Source organism: Colletes latitarsis, chromosome 9 (genome assembly GCF_051014445.1).
Source record: "Colletes latitarsis isolate SP2378_abdomen chromosome 9, iyColLati1, whole genome shotgun sequence".
Taxonomy (NCBI): Eukaryota; Metazoa; Arthropoda; class Insecta; order Hymenoptera; family Colletidae; genus Colletes; species Colletes latitarsis.
In genome coordinates, this window is record NC_135142.1 from 20,099,962 (window position 1) to 20,117,341 (window position 17,380).

The following is a 17,380-nucleotide window of genomic DNA, read 5'->3' on the forward strand; positions in this document are numbered from 1 at the left end:
TTGATGATCTCTGCACACTAATCCCTGTGTTAGAATGTTTTGTACACCTTTGTATATTTTTCTGAGAAATAAACAATAATTCGATAATGTTCAGAATTCTTTTCTTTTGGTAACGATAAACGATTATTTATTGTTGACTTCCACGCGTATTCTAAAAGTTATTTATACACGATAGTCCTACAATATTCTTAACAATCACGATTTGCAATAAAAATTAGTTTCTTATCGCATTCAAGTTTATTAGAATTCCTTAAGTCAGCGGTTTCTTAAATAATATTTAACTACTGCATTTAAAAAGAAATATTCGGACTAGAATAAATAAATCACCGGAATAATCTTGCTGGAGTTCTACTAATCACGTACTATTACACACGGCGAAACTTATCACGAATAAAATCGTAATTAGAACCTTTGCGATGGAATCCTTTTTCTTTAATAAGAAAGAGTAGTAACTATCGCGAGGTGGACAGCCTGTGTAGATAATATCGTGAAACGAAATACCGGTAAGCGAAGAATCCATTGTTAAAATGGAAATTAGCTGGACGTATAGCTGGCCTCGATGGGTCAATCACACCCAAGGTTCTCTTCGCCCATAGGTTCCTCTGTGTAAGTTTTACAGCAATATTTTATATAACTGAATTTTAAAAATGTAGAACTTTTTTTTAGCTTTTTATCTAGGTGTATGTAAAACAATTAATTCCATAAACCTGTGTACTCAACTATACGAACTACTGACTATATGTTAATATAAATAAACAATAAAGAAATATAGAAAAACCATAGTGTGCGAGTGGAAACATCTGAATTGACCAGGGTCTTGTTAGAAAGGGTTAATATATTTATCTCGATACTGTAACATGTTCTGTTATCGTCTGTCTATACAACAGATGGGTCGTAACGTGCACTAAATTATCTTTGAATAATAAAGGACAAAAATTAGAATAAAATAGTTGGCATGAGTCGTATACGGCACGCCATGCGACAAGGGGTTAAATGTCAAGGGGCTGAACGCGCAGCGACACACGCACACTCCTACACGAGAAATATGCTTAGAAAGACGTACACATATTTTATACCAATCACAGTAAATTGATACACATTTTTAATAGCTTTAACCGTCCTTTGCGCGTTAAATCTGGACATTTTTATCGTTTCTATGGCTTCGAACACATTTACTGTGTTCTGATGCAATCAACTTGCCTTTACTTACGATTATATTAAACCAAAAGCAATTATAAATTTCATCGAAATATCAATAATTCATGATGCAATAAAATGATCGAAGTGAAGCAAAACCCACGCGCAGACGTCCATAAATACAGAATTTTGAAACTACTTGTTTCGCAAAACATTGAAAAATACAAAAAATCAAACCTTCCAAATTTAAAAATCGTATAAACAATGTTTGAAGCATCATTTAGTAAAGTGTACCATAACACAGTAGAAAAAGAAATTAATTTAAAGAAAAATAAAGTTTCGTAGGAGGAAATTTTATTATACGTTTTTGGTTTATTTTAGTACGAAAAATTAGCCCATTTGTGATCGTAACTCGACTTCGACCAGACTATGTACACGGAGCATATTGCACAGAAAACAAGCGAGTCAGAATTATGATTGAAGCAATACGCACAGTCGGTTGTAGGTTGGAAGGTAAGAAGCCGTGGAAACAGGGCACGTACTCCCTTATCGTGTTCCTGAACGTTAGCCTCGCGTGTAACTTTATGCTAATCTTCGGTGGCTATATAAGCGACTGGTCAGTGTTCGAGTCACTCCCCTGTGCCGCTCCTTTTCAATCCTTCACTGGCCCAGACTGCCTGCGGAATAACCTAGTGGCGTTTCCAGGAGGAATCAGTAACGTAGCAATACTTAATGAATAGAAACAGTCATTCGTTTAGCATTGAAATTAACTGAACAAGAACAAGTGCATTTTAAAACTATGCATATAAGAAACGTAGTCGATTCTAATTATCTTCGTTTTTCTTTTGGTCAATTATATATAATTATAGCCGCATTCATTACCGCTGGCTATTAGCAACTTGTTTCGGTTTACAAAACTTCATTTTATGATTTAGGTTTCTTAAAGCATATTCGATCGTTTCGTATTCTCAACCCTTGGGGGACGATGAATGTACGTGCTTAGCAAATTTTTTACCTTATTTCGTTTGCAATAGATGCATATTCATACGTATGCTTCGAAAGTAAAATAGCAATTATAATAAACTCGATTTTATTTGCCTGTACTATATTTATGTTCGTTTCTTTCTAACGACGATTGCTTGGCTTCGAAATGTTCCGCCCTTAGGGGGTTGAAGAATTCAACGACATTCTTATTGTCTTCCAGTATGGCTAGTGTTTGGAATAGTTCCAAGAATCGACCTATGCCTTTCATACTTCTTGCATTCAATTAATGTATATATTTGACTATTAGTTATGTTCTACGTGATTTATAGATCTACTTTTTAATGTTATTCCTTCAACTCTACCAAAATCATTTTACTTTATTCGAAAGTTGAAACTCTGTATATAATAGTTTTGTCTGCATTTGTTGCTTTCATGAATATATAAATTTTATTTCATTCTTTGATCGGTATAAAACTTCTGTTCTGTTTTCAGATTGCAAATCATGTTGCAGATTTGTTCCTCTTCTTTCCTGACATTACTTTCTTTTATAAATAGTAGCTGTAATTAGACATAACGTAGCAAAATGGACAATTCTTATGAGATAATCAAATTTCCTTTCCAGAGACTAAAAATAAATCAAAATTAGCGGTTCTTTATAAGTGGCGTGCGTGTAGCGTCAGACATTATCCAACGAATATGCATCAGGCTCTCAATCTTTCCATAAAGGGTGTCACAGATTTGTTCGTACAATGGGGTCCCGCAATTTTTTACACAACACGTTCCAGTAAATGATAAATAATCATTATTTCCTAGGGCCATACTGTTACTAGTTCCGATCCTGTAACACCACTGTATACACTCGCGGCGATGCATTCATTCTACGCGCAATTTGCATGCATGGCCCTTTGTGTGTACGTACTGCAAGCTCGATACGCCATAACAGTTCACCAAACATCCTCATTTCGTTAGAATCGTTAATCGCGAAATTTTGTATTATTTCAAACTCATTAAATCGTTAGTGTATTCAAATATTTGATACTATCAATTATTAATTACTGGCCAAATGTTCATTTGTAATAATTTCTATTCCACTTTTGCTTTGACATAAAAAGCACGAGTCGAAGCGTTAGAAATTAAAGCATACGTATGTTAATTATAGTACTAAATTTTCATGTTGAAATTATTTACACAGTATATCCAAAGTTTTATGTGCCTTTAAAACGCGTTACAAAATATTCACAATATGTACTTTACTTCTAATTAAAATTTTTATTTCGTGATTGCAATAAAACTTAAAAAAAGAGATAATAAAATAGCGTCAATGTGTTAAATTTAGACTGTAATCAAATCCCCACTATTATTAGCATTGGCATCATTTATGAACGTGCTTCGTCATATGAAATCATATACATATGTAGGCCTTATCTCGTCCAGAACCGGTGATTAACAACAAAAAATAGGCGCGAAATGTCCATTGGTGAAACTTGCTCTCCGTTTTAAACCAATCACGCAACCCCTGCGTTAGAGAACCCTTCTTATTAGGGGTTGTGTACGTACTAGTACCCTGACTTTTCAAGTCCTGACTCATCGAAGGTGCGCTACCTTTCTGTATTACATCGATAACTGGCAGTTTCTTCGTACACACATTGAAACCCAAATTTTTAATTTTTTATAATTTAAAAACAAGCAATTGATATGTGAAATTTATAAATTATATTATAGATAAAAGATCGTAGCCTCGTAGAATAACTGGCAGTCAACGTGTTTTATTTTGACGTATAGTTTAAATATAAAAAAAAAGATAAAAATTGATATACTTAATAAATGGTGTTTAAATTGTGTTTCAGAACCAGCTCTATAAATTCTAATTAAATTCTGGATAAATTATTACTATTAATATCATTTTAGAAATCTCCCAATGGAGATCAGCAATCTCGAAGGAAAGGTGGATGCACCTTCAGCATCCTGTGGTGGGGGTGGTTAGTGTGACGCGGCGTACACGTGACACCAACGCACAACGTTGGTGTTGGGGGTTGAACGGGTGAACCCCTTCACATGCGCGACGTTCGCGGCCACGTGAAGTGTTGCGTTCTTCCACAACCCTCGAAAATGTCGACCCTCGACCACGGTTAATTCCCAAAGTGAAATCCCCGCTTTCGTCGAACCGAATAAACCGCGAGACGACACAAAGACATTATTTGCTAAAACGAACGTGGTGTTCAAAATCAAACTACACATAAATAACAACAATAATGAAAATTCTAAGTGACAAGTGTTAAGTAATCGTTTCAGTGTATAGTGGTTCGTTCGACGTCCTCGGACTGGTGTTATTTACTACGACAAGATGTTATCAATATTTCGTTGTTTTAACAAACTCTATTCTCTTCTTGAAACTTCGAGGGGCGAATTTTTGTTATCACAAACAACAAACGATTCTTTGGAGGGAAAAGGGAACGATTTACCGGAAGTGCATATTATTCGGTGCATGAATTATTTTGCGCGGGAAATGTATCCTCGAAGGATATGTTAAATGAACGATCGATGGATGTCCATGGGAACATGCATTGCTTCACGGTTTCGCGGTATTGAATGATTATGCGATCAGGTAAGTATGTATTAACATTTCCCGAGGATCTAAATCCTATGCATTTATTAACCAATCTATGTTTTTTTTTTAACTTTACCCAATAGAGTACATTTAAAATAATAAACGAAGATTATATTTAGTTTTAATTAGTTCTACATTTTTTAAAATTATTTCTATATGTATATTTATTTTACTCTTGTACACGTGAACGGTCTGAAATTATTGTTAATATCTTTCACGGAAAATAAAAATATTTATATATGATGATTTTATCCAGACTGAAATTAAATATTTTCTGGATATATTATAGACATTTTCAGACATTTGAATTTTCAATAAATCTATCTATCGAATGCTGCAGACTAAATGTTTTAGTGACGCGTATCGTATGCTTTAAACCAGACTAGCATGCCAGCACGATATTGTGTTTCCCACTAACGAAGATATTTGATTGTCCCACATTTCGTAACGCGAGGGGTGTCTAACCGTTTGATTAATTAATAGTAGACATTCTGTCGAATTGAAGTAAATATAAAAAATTCATTCCAGAACCATTTATAGCGTTTAAACAAACGATTTAATTGAATTGATTTCTGTAGTCATTCTATTCCCCTACGCAATTCGTCGCGTAATAAATCTAAGCTTCGTCTAATTATATCACTATAATTGATAAGAAATAATAACTATGATATATTTAAATAAACCTGATTAATGAAACAAATAATTTAATATCATTTGACAGTAACTGATCATATGTATATAATAAAACTAGTTGAACTATTATTTATTACTATTCTGTATTGCATTATTTTATATATATTACTGTTCTATGTATAATATTTTAATTTTAGTAATACTTTCGTTAATGTTGAATTTAGCGGTAATTAGCGAGTCCGGGTATTGACTGCGAATGTTTGGTTTTATTGATTGCCTGGGTTGTTGCTTGTTTAATTCTGTTCAGCGGACGGGCATCCATGTTTTTCTGTTACAAACTATTATTATCTATTTTTCTATTTCGTCCACAATAAATAAATTCTAACAGTTAAAATTACTGTGTATTTATATTATAAAATTACTCAAATTGTATCAAAATAAAAAAATTAAAATATTCATAGTCTGGTTACCATAAAGATAAGTTAAATTAAATATTGCAAAGACAAATAGAATGAACTTTCAGCCTATATGTATAGTTGATAATAACTTATCGAAATGCTTTACTATTCTTTTCAAAGGAAATTCTTGGTAATCATATAGAAACAGTATTTGTAATTGTACGTTTACTTACACCTAATAAGAGTTTCTCATTCATGCACTACAAAAATAGTATAAAGCCGACACTTTACACTCTAATTTTATGCGATAAGAACGTTCTATGAATACTTGCACTTGCAATGACAACAGTAATTTGTATGTCCAATTTCATTCACATTTCTTGGTGCCAATTTGATTGCTTAGAGATCAATAATATTTCCCCCTTTGTCGATCGTTTGACACAAATAGAATATACATGATCTAAAGTGATAACACGTTTACGAGCATGCTAGGAAGGATATAGTCAAAGTCGAATAATTTTGTATTCTGATCGAAGTTTACATAAACGTAGGTTGTACGTACGCGAGTATTTGATAATACTAGTGCGTGTCAAACGCTAAGGGAAAAAGGAAAAGCAAATCGATCCATCCAGAGTGGACATTGACCGGCAGTGATACCATTAAACTCTTATACACAAAAGACGAGTTCAAGCTCGTCTTTGAAGACGTATGTACATCCGCATTTGCATATTAATGTGAAATCTGAATCATTAAATATTTACCTACAGTTTCTGATGCTCAGACAAAAAGCAATTCAAATTTAATGAGCTTTAAATTGTTAACCACGGTGGTTTAAGCCGTATAATTCTTCGAAGTTTAGTTAAAGTTCTTTGAACCCTAGAAGCAAGTAGTATTGAACTTATTGCTAATATTAAAAATTAACTGTGGACTTTGCGATGTCGTAAATAAGTTATGAATTAAGACACGCCATTCGCCGACATGGCAATAATATCCAAAAACAGAAAGAGTACATACAACGTATTAGTATTTATATAAACACTACATTTTAGATATAAACTATTTCTTAATGTCCAAAGCAAAGATTGAGAAGTTCATTGAAAATAAATTTACTTGCTTGAACTATATTTTCTGTAATAGATGATTTCAGTAAAACAAGCACATATTTTCATCACATTGTTACTCTTTTTTGAATTACTATTAATTTACGTTTCCGACAATTATAAAGATCACAAGTGTGTCTACGCTTTGAGATAATATTATTCGATTTTTTGAAAAATATTCTTCAGCAATTGATATTATCTTCGCGTCCTTACGCGCCTACAAAATAGGGAGACAAATTTGTTGGCCTTTTCTGATAATAGTCGATAACCTACATATTCCCCATTCTAATATATTACTGATGTAATCGGCACGTGGCAGAAGTACGTCAAAGAGTAAACTATAATACTGGAGAGAAAGTGGTTTACGCAAACAACTGCGACGAATTATTTTAACACCTTTAAACAAGACAGAGAAGGCAAACATTAATTGCAGTAAATTGATTTTCCTCTTACGATAATTGCAAGAATGAGTTTGTAAGAAACACCGAAACAATTACTGATTTCAATCGCCCTGAATTGCTTTGTAAACTATTCTTTCCTTTTGAATCTGAGAAGCATGAAGGTTTGTAATCTTTAAACGATTTTGAAAACAGCAAAATGATGTCTTAACACCCTTCTATTTTCACACGGAGTATACCAAATTTCAATTTGAACAAAGTTCCTTGCAAAATGCTTACAATAAAGAAAATTGAAAAATCCAAAAAGTGCAAGCATCGAAGAAAGAAACTCGAAACCGAAAATAACGATAAAACACAAGTGTTAGAATTAAAATCAGAATTGTTTTATTATCAACGTTCGTTTCATTATCACTTAACTGAAATTTCTAAAAATGTATGCATCATTCTTCCATCGTAATCATTTGTCTTTCGAAATAACCTCGTGAAATTTACAGTCGACGCAGAGAACTGACCGATGACTCAACGAACACTATACAACAACGTGTTGTAATCATGAACAGTGAATGGTCACGACCCCGTTTCTTGATTATAAAATCAATATTTGCGATTTTATCAAGACCCAAAATCTCTTTGCAGTTAATAAAAATTGCTCGGTAGTAACGGTGATGGAATTATAAATTGTATCTCCACATCGAACATAAATTTCAAGAATTGCATTCTTTCAGCCCGCGACCGGACATATTAGACCCTTGACACAAATTGTATTTGTGATCGAGTCGACGAAAAAACGTTCACGCTGTGCAACGTCTACTATCGTTCATACACTTTGACACAGTTTTATATTTTAGAAGCAAAAATAGCTCTTTGTAGACTGACAATTGTCGTTCCGTAAGTAGTAAGTTTCATTCCAATTGACTTCAAATATTTTACAGATCAAATAGAATGATTTATTATTTTATTTTGCAAATTTATCGAAATAACTGCGTTTGATCGTTCTTGGTTTCGTCTGATCTACCTTCCCCTTGTCTGTCAGCTGTGAAAGTAATGATAATGCGTGTTCCGTCTTTGCCCCTAATTCACTTTACTACCGCAATTGTACCGTCTTCTGCACGCTTATGCTTCGTGTATATGTACAGACTGTCGTTGTGTCAGTCCTTCATGTGACGGAGCGATGAAGCTTGTAACGTCTCTATAGGGTGGCTAAACTTGCGGTCTAAGCTACAAGACATTTCAACACTCTTGTCTGACAGAATTAAGCAAATTTCCCGTATCAAAACTTATAGATCAGAAGAAAATAAGTTCTTTCGTAAATCTTGTCACGAGAAAATTAAGGAAATTAAATTGAAAATTTACATTGATTAGAACATTTTGACTCGAATCCAAGTTATTATCAGCTTAATGATGTATGAAAATATATGTAATATAAAGAAGTGTATAATGTGAGAAATTAAAGATTGACGTAGGTCAGGCAAATTTCATTTGCGAATAACAAATAAAAATATTAAATTGATTTTTAACGTAAATGGGAGTTACTTTATGGAATAATCTAAGTTGTATTCGTTGTTCGTGAATAATATTTACTCTTCTAATTTGCATAGACAAAGGATCATGGGGGTCGCCAACCAAAAAACTGTATATTGCATGAAAAAAAGAGAATAGTCCTGGATTAAGGGTAATATGGTAATTTGAATAAGTAGAACGTGGACATCGTAGAATAATTTGACTTACAAAGACTGAATATAAAATCTGACCTAATACGAGTTGCACGAAAGGACCTGTTTCTCCATAAAACACGCTTTCTTGCTTACCGTTGCTTTTACAGCTTTGATCCGCATAATAGAAGTTGATGCTAATTGAAGTTGGAAATTCTTTTGTTCTACAAAACTTTTTCATATAATTGATAGTAACCGAAATATCAACCAAATCAAAATTTTATCTCATCTAGATATCGGTTAAAAGAATATTAGTGTTCTTCAATTTATTGATTTGCTATCCTTGGGTGAATTTAAATCTAATCCCACAAGTACTAATTATATTAACAGTATTATTATAAATACAATATTAACTCTTTTATAGTAAAATGAGCATTTTGTGATATTTACTACTTGGCTTGTTCGATAAATCACTTTGACGTATAAAATCGATTGGTTTTAGCTCGACGAATGGGTATTAAATAAAATAGTGCACTGCTCAGGAAGTGCATTTCGTTGCAGTTAATTTCCGGTCACCTTATTAAAACGGATTTTCTAATCGTACAATTATATAAACTTCAGTATTAAATTCTTTGTAAATAACTTTTGAACTTGACTAGATATGTTACTTATTTTAATAAGAGGGAAAGTAGCCTTCCATTGAGATATAATATTATTAATAATTTGAAAATACAGGACAACGTACAGATGTACTGTATTTTCGACAAAAAAGTAACATAATCTTCTGGAAGATGATCATTTTCTCATCCAACGATCCATATGTGTATAATAGTAAGACAAGTGTCGATTACCTAATACAAGAAAATAATTAGACAGGAAATTATTTCTAAAAATAGTTGTTTTTAAGGAGATCATCGCAGTGTTTACCAAGAATATCTAAAAGACTATGTACTTGGAACTATCGTGAGTAAATTAAATCCGGTGCCCATAGAAAGGATGGATATACCCGCCCTATCACGCGGTCTCGAGGAATGACTACCGATTTTCTTAAATAATTACTGGCTCGATAAGTGGAGTGGCTGCAAGGCAGTTGAGTGGGTTTGAACTCATTCGGGCATCCTTGTAATATTTAGAAAAGAAACAAGCGAAACTCGTATAACGAGGTATCGATTTTATCATCAACGTAACGTAACCGGTAACATTCGACGATTATCGATTACGAACTGAATTATTACTTAATTGTCTCAGCGATAGAATTAACATATCTAATCTTACAGTTTCTTTTATCGTATACAGAGAATTTATTTGATTACACTGCGCGTAAACAAGCTTATTATTCTTCGGTTTTAACAAGATTTTTCCAGATGAAAATAAATCCAGAGACGACCTTCTTTGAAAGTGTACGAATTTCTCAAATTTGCAAGTAATTTACGTTACATACAATTAAAAATCGTATCAGGGCCATGTTTAGACTTTTTCATGATACAGTGATAAATGAAAAAAAATAATTTCTATTACTGAAATCATCGATCACACAAACAATAATTTTGTTACTTGAATCTGATATAAAAATTATCATTTGAGCACGGAAATTGCATTATCGAATTAATACAAAATTAATGTAATCAAGTAAAGCGAAATATGAGAACAAATGATATTCTTTTTCCAGAATGCCCTTTTCAGGAGCATGGTGCAAAGTATGGATTTATTTCGGATTCGTTTTTGCATGGACGAAGGGGGCCCGTCCACGTTTTGATACCTCCACGGACATGGGTCTGGTTTTGGTCCCTTCCGATGCGGAAGTAGATTCAGTCATTTTTCGTCTTCGTGCGACTGATCAAGATGCAGACTTTCCACTTGTTTTCGAAATAACTGGTAACCGTTTATTTACAATATCGCTTCTTTGCCTTTTAAACCAAGCAAATTGTGTACATTATACACCCGTTAATATTAATATATACAAGTATGTTATTTCATCTCTTTTGCTAAATTCTACGGAATTTTAGAAATATATCATAAAATGTAACTCATTTTCGCAAAAAAAAGAATACGATAAATTAACATCTAAATGTTCATATTAATAAGATAAATATATTCCTGAGTCAATTTTTTGCCCGACGAATTGACCTATACGGGAAGATAGTTTTATCGATTAACTAATTTAAGAAGCGATCGTTTGTTTCATGTTGTATACGTGCTTTTTATTTGTTTAGCTACAATCACACCTGTTGTAAGGATCGACAACCTACCGTGCACGTTGTACAATAAAGTATGTCAAGCTAATGTGATCCTAACGAAACGACTAGTTGCCGGACGCCTTCACGATTTTGCTGTGAGAGTTAGGGACACGAAGGGTGACTCGAACTCGATGCAAGCTACTATTTCTGTTACAAATGCTACAACACCGCGTGATAAAATATTCCCGCACATACCTTCCCTCATAATGGTACCCGAGGTAATTATTTATCAGTCTAAACGAAACTTTCTAAGACTCGATTATGAGATAAATGGCGTCGCAACGCTGCCACAAGTCTATCGTTGCATCTCGACGTACGACTCATCGTACGATAAATCGTTGCGTTTATGGTTCTCATTACATTTATGTGATTCTACGGTCGGAGGATATCCGCGTCGTTCCATTTAGCTATCCCTCTACTGTATTTCATATTCCTTCATTTATCAAGCTCTTATGGCATGAAATCAACTGTGTGTTCTGTAATTCATGGTAGGAAAAGTGACCTCGAATTTACCAATTGGTTTTTAATTCGAGCTAGAATTTTGGCTAGTGCCCTTGAAATTCTTTCAATTTTTTCTTTGTATTTTTATGAAAGAAACTGAGAAATCAATTGTGGGAATTCGGTATTTATTATTTTGAGAATTTAAACATTTTGTATTGAAAAATAATCGTAAATAATCAAAGATTATAAAACAGTTATAAAACAGTAAACTCTGTTATAAACTCTGTTATAAAACAGTTTAAAACGATTAGACTTATTTGTTTAGGACACTAAGCCAGGAAAGGAACTGGATTATCTTCTGGTGAGAGCTAATTCGTGGAGCGGAAAACCTGTATACATCGAACTCTGGGTGCGTTCTACACATAAATTGTCTCTTTTGTGTATAAATAACAATATTGAAATGCAATGCGGTATCGTTGTTTCAGCAACCGAAGGAACTTTTCACTATAAGGCAGCGACAAACGCCCACGCAAACGCGAGGAGTTATTACTTTAATCGGCGAATTGGATTTTGAAACGCAATCTGTATACACGCTCACCATGTATGCTACGGTACGAAAGATTTGAACGCTTATTTTCATAAAATAGTGCTTAAAATAAAAAAATAAATGTACAAAATAAATAAACGTAAACTGGTTATAAGAAACAAAAAAACGAATATAGAATGTCTACTTCCAGATTTTCTGCTTTTCATGACAATTTTATTACTGTAGTGAAATAGTAGATTGGTACTTTCGTAAAATGATTAAAAAGTTTCGAAATTAAATTTTTGGTTTACTAGGATCCGTATACCGAGCCCGGAAAAGATACTAGAAATATTGCAGGATTAAATCTGGTGGTGATAGTTCAGGATGTTCAGGATGTCCCTCCGATTTTTACGTTAGCTCCGCCTCTCACCAGAATTAATAATTCTATACAGCCTGTAAGTACCATTTTTCTCAGCTTTAGCCTTATTTATATTTGAGTACACGAATTAAAAAATAACGATCTCGGAATGCAAAGAGCTTCGAACAAATGTATTGATTACTAAATTCAAATAATACACAGTTTATTTTAGTGTTTAAACGGACACTGTATGATATTAACGATACTGTAAGAATATGAATTGAACAGATTTGAAAACATTTAAAAACAGAAACATTTTTATGCGAATTTTAGGGTGATATAGTCATACGAGTGCATGCTGAAGACGGGGATAAAGGAGTTCCGCGGGAAATTGTTTACGGTCTCGTGTCTGAAGGCAATCCGTTTACACCATTTTTTAATATTTCGGAAACAAGTGGTAAGAAAGTATATCATGATTTTATTAGTAGCCTCAAATTGAAATCATTGTTGCAATAGAATCGATCGTATTTTATTATCTTTGATGAAGAAAACCGTAGCAACGATTAATAATCACACAGTCACTATCTGTGCTGAAAATTTTCCTAGCAGGTTTACTGTTACACGAAAGGCTGCAATTAGTTTCCACAAAGATTGCTGTTACACGAAACACTGCAATAAGTAAAGTGCATTAGCACTTTTTCCCCAAGATAAATTAAGAATATCTTTTCCAAGTAAGGAGAGTAACACGCATTATAATCTGTAGCCATGATTGCAATTTATGGCGCCGTTATTAGTAAATAAATAAACTGAAAGTACACAAGCGTAGACATTCATATGCACCATCGTGTAACCTGATTTCTCAAAAATAATCAAGTAGATCGCTAATCTTTGAAATTAATTTATCGCTTTGTTAATCGCCACTTCCAGCTGTGAAACAATCCTCATAGTAATGAAAGAAACCCCAATAGAAAAAAAAGATTTCTGGAAAGAAAGTCTTTAATTTCTAAAAATGACTAATCCACGGAATTAAAATATTCAAAAGAAAAATTAAAATATTCTCCTATTTCTTAGTAACCCTATTAACACATTATAATTTATAACCGCATACCTCTTTTATCGTTTAAGCCAAAGGTTAGCAACCAACTGCGTGCAGGGTCTTTAGCTAAATTATTGCGGCTTTTGATCAGAGTTAAATTATGTAAATTACGTTTCCGTGAAATCCTTCGTAGCTTAAATAAATGCATATTATACCTACTTTTTTTGCTGATTGCCTCGGTGCACTTTTTAAATTTGACATTTATGGATACAGAAATATGAACGAGTACGAGCTCGAGAAAGTGCCTGCATGCCTGTGTGTGTTCGTGTGTCTAGCCTGAAAGCATTCACGTGAACGAAAAAAAAAAAGATATAAGATTATTTGTTCTTTATAACATTGTATGAAAACGAATATTTACTGAAAGAAATTAAGCTGTAATTTATTTGTAACAGAATATCGAATGTATCCAAGTTTTGTTACATTTTACAAAACACTTGTGATTATAATTAACAATATTTTTATATCCAACTTGAACAATCAAAGTTTATTTCTGATATATTTTTCTGTCTTTCCACATTCTCGTCGTTGAAACTCTTAGCAATTTCTGAATTTTACTAGAAATAAATACACTACATATTATGCAATATGTAATATAATAGATTCGTGTATACGTAGTTTGCTTGAAGTATGCGAAACTCATGCATTATTCAGAATATGCAAAATGAAAAATTTATTTTTAAACCAACCCAACGACGAAACGAATTTCTGTCTCACGTGTTTATCCATTCTTCATAAAAATATGCATTTGCATGAGCATCGGCTGTCTATTTATAATTGCCCTAAAACTTTCGAGCTACAAATATTTCTAAGTCAATGTATTAATGAAATATCAGATTTCTGTTGCGCGTTTTTCAAGATAAGGATTTCGTATTCACGGAAAAATAAACAGGAATGGCCCGTGAACGAAGGGGTGACTTTTACACGCCTATTTTGCGTGCGTTTGCGGCTCGAGGGTGCTATCTACCGTCTCAGATCGGTGATAGCGATTTTTTCGCGGAACCAAAAATGAGTCAGGCGAGGAAATGGCCAGAAGTCGATAGAAGTGGTCAGAGTAAGGTCTTGACGGTCTACAGCGTAGTATCGATCGTCCTTAGGGGTCAGTATCTGCTTTTCAGGCTGCGATGCTTATCATTTCGTGACGTGAAGCATGCGACCTCTTCGCAGGCGTGTGGGTGTGTAAATGTAGGCACTAGAGAGAACCGGTAAAAAGGAACGAATAGAGCCAGAAGGAATAAAGGAGATAAACGTGTCTGCTTTAGGTTGTATTATCGTCTCGAAACATTAACAGGCAGCTATAACTTTGCGTGATACCGCAGTAAAGAGTGTGATAAGGAGAGCCTTAACTTTTTAATTGCACCTTAGAAATTTGTATTTATTGCGAAATTAGTATTTGCCGACTAGGGAAACGGGTTTTCATTAGAAACAGGGGACATAAATTTTTGAATACGAAATTATAACGAAGTAATTGCACAGACACGAAGACTATTGTAGGCACGCTCTCAACACGATCAATGTACGCATATAATATACAGGGTGTTCGGCCACCCCTGGGAAAAATTTTAATGGGAGATTCTAGAGGTCAAAATAAGACGAAAATCAAGAATACTAATTTGTTGATGGAAGCTTCGTTAAAAAGTTATTAACGTTTAAAGTTCCGCCCGTACTGAATTTTTTTCTAGAAAGTGAGTAGGATTTCGGGGGTAGGTCTATTCACCAAAAATTATTGTAATTGACCTCCGCAACCGAAAATAATTTTTCCAGAACGATTTGAAATTTTTTAATTTTGACGAAAAATTTTACATATTCTCAAATTTTTTTTTCGAAAGTGGGTAGGATTTCGAGGGTATGTCTGATGACCAAAAATGATTGCATTGACCCCCGCAACCGAAAATAATTTTTCCAAAACGTTTTGAAATTTTTTTTTTCGCCGAAAAATTTAGGCACCTACCCCCTGTCGATTTTTCTTAAAAATTCTTTTTTCATTTTTAGTAATTTTGTTTGAGGCCCTACAGAAAAGTTGTCCAATACTTTTTTGTAGGTATCCATGAGCTCTACTTCAGAAAAAAGTTTCATTGAAATATATTCACTATTGTAGGAGTTATGGCTGTTTGAAAATTGGACCATTTTTATGGGGTTTTTCTCATTTTGCGGGCTCAAGGACCAACTTTTCGAATATTTTTGCGATTTGTACATATTCTCCACCAAAATACGCGTAGTTTGCTTTTTTAAACATTAAAATCGTCCAATCCGTTCAGAAGTTATGACGTTTTAAAGATTCGCATGAAAATTCGGGCAGACATTTCTGGCCAGAAATTATATTTTCAGTAAGGAATTTTTTTCTCGAAACTGAGTAGGATTTCGGCGATATGTATAATGACCAAAAATGATTCTATTTGATCCCTGTAACTAAATATAATTTTTTTAATATGATTTGAAATTTTTTAATTTCGTCTAAAAATTTCAGTACCTACTCGAATGTTTTTCTGGAAAATAAGTAGGATTTCAAGTGTATATGTATTGACCAAAAATGATTGTAATTGAGCCCCGCAACCAAAAATAATTTTTTCAGAATAGTTTGAAATTCTTTCATTTAATTTTTTAATAACTTTTTAACAAAGTCTCCATCAACAAATTAGTATTCTTGATTTTCGTCTTATTTTAGCCTCGAGAATGTCCCATTAAAATTTTTCCCAGGGGTGGCCGAACACCCTGTATATTCAGAACCGTTCTTAGGTAAGTAATTTGGCGTTCGAGGCAGAAAGTCAATACGTTTTTCTGAAATTTTAATCTCGAATTTATGGAGAAAAAGCAGATCCTAATAACTTAAAAATAAAAGTAACGAAAAATACTTTCGTACGAAGATTAGATTAAAAACATATTATTTTACGAATTTGAATGGTGACTACAGTGGGAACACAAAAATTAAATTATATATATTTGTTGAGTAATATAATTTATTATTAGTGACTTAATTTGCCTCGAATATCATTAAGAATATTGTTACTATCATAGAAGTGAAATATATTTCGTATTCCTTTCTTTCTCGAACGTACTTTCGGCATTTGGTAATTGTACGATTTAACGATAAGCTTGAATTACAGGTGTCGCACGTAATAGGAGGGCTGTTATTCAAAACATGCGTGCGAATCATTTTAGGGTATCCTGATCGTATCCTGATTATTACGACTTGTTGCTTATGTCGTGTCAATGCTTATATTTTGAAGTCACATAGCGTAGGGACGGATTAGAATTAAATGCAATTTCTGTTTTCATATTAGTTCCACGTTCCTACTAATAACAGAAATTATGTTCAACTACCATTTGTAAATACATCCAGTTATTGCATCTAATGTTTTACACACAATAACAAGGATTTTGATCGATAACATTAAGATTTCTTGGAATCTTTGTCTTAAAATTGCAATGAGAATTTAGTGTAAGTAAGCATTATAAATGTTTGAAGCTTCCGTTTAATTGACAGGTGAAATAATTCTTGCCAGACCTTTGGAGGAACTGACGCAAATTACACACGTTGGTGCACCTGTAGTGCTTACTGTGGTTGCTGAGGAAATAAGAAGAAGCAGAGACGAGCCTCCAGCGCAAGCTACAGTCGTCGATGTTGGTTTCCTTCTCGGAGAACCGGGCAACACGCCTCCCTATTTCGAAAGCGATAAGTTGGTACCTGAGACATAATTTGCTATCCAAATAAATACCAAAGATTCTATAATATTGATTCTTAATACCTATCAAGTAGTAAATTAACTCAATTTGTCCAAATCAAAATGTAGCATTTAAATTAAGTATGCAACTAA

At 33.4% G+C, this 17,380-nt stretch overlaps 1 protein-coding gene across 1 annotated transcript; it reads left to right on the forward strand.

Moving 5' to 3' along the window:
- The first annotated feature begins 10,580 nt into the window (after positions 1–10,580).
- LOC143345665 (cadherin-86C-like) lies at positions 10,581–17,261 on the forward strand. Its single transcript, XM_076773028.1, has 7 exons — positions 10,581–10,785; positions 11,124–11,365; positions 11,914–11,997; positions 12,074–12,199; positions 12,429–12,569; positions 12,806–12,929; positions 17,050–17,261. The coding sequence occupies exons 1-7, from the start codon at positions 10,581–10,583 to the stop codon at positions 17,259–17,261; spliced, it is 1,134 nt and encodes a 377-aa protein (XP_076629143.1).
- The last annotated feature ends 119 nt before the right edge of the window (positions 17,262–17,380 follow it).

What these genes read in the sequence shown, in the direction of transcription:
- LOC143345665 (XM_076773028.1), top strand. Translation starts at nt 10,581, where the DNA reads ATGCCCTTTTCAGGAGCATGGTGCAAAGTATGGATTTATTTCGGATTC. An exon ending in ACTTGTTTTCGAAATAACTG is followed by an intron (nt 10,786 to 11,123) that starts GTAACCGTTTAT and finishes TTATTTGTTTAG; the next exon opens with CTACAATCACACCTGTTGTA. An exon ending in TAATATTTCGGAAACAAGTG is followed by an intron (nt 12,930 to 17,049) that starts GTAAGAAAGTAT and finishes TTTAATTGACAG; the next exon opens with GTGAAATAATTCTTGCCAGA.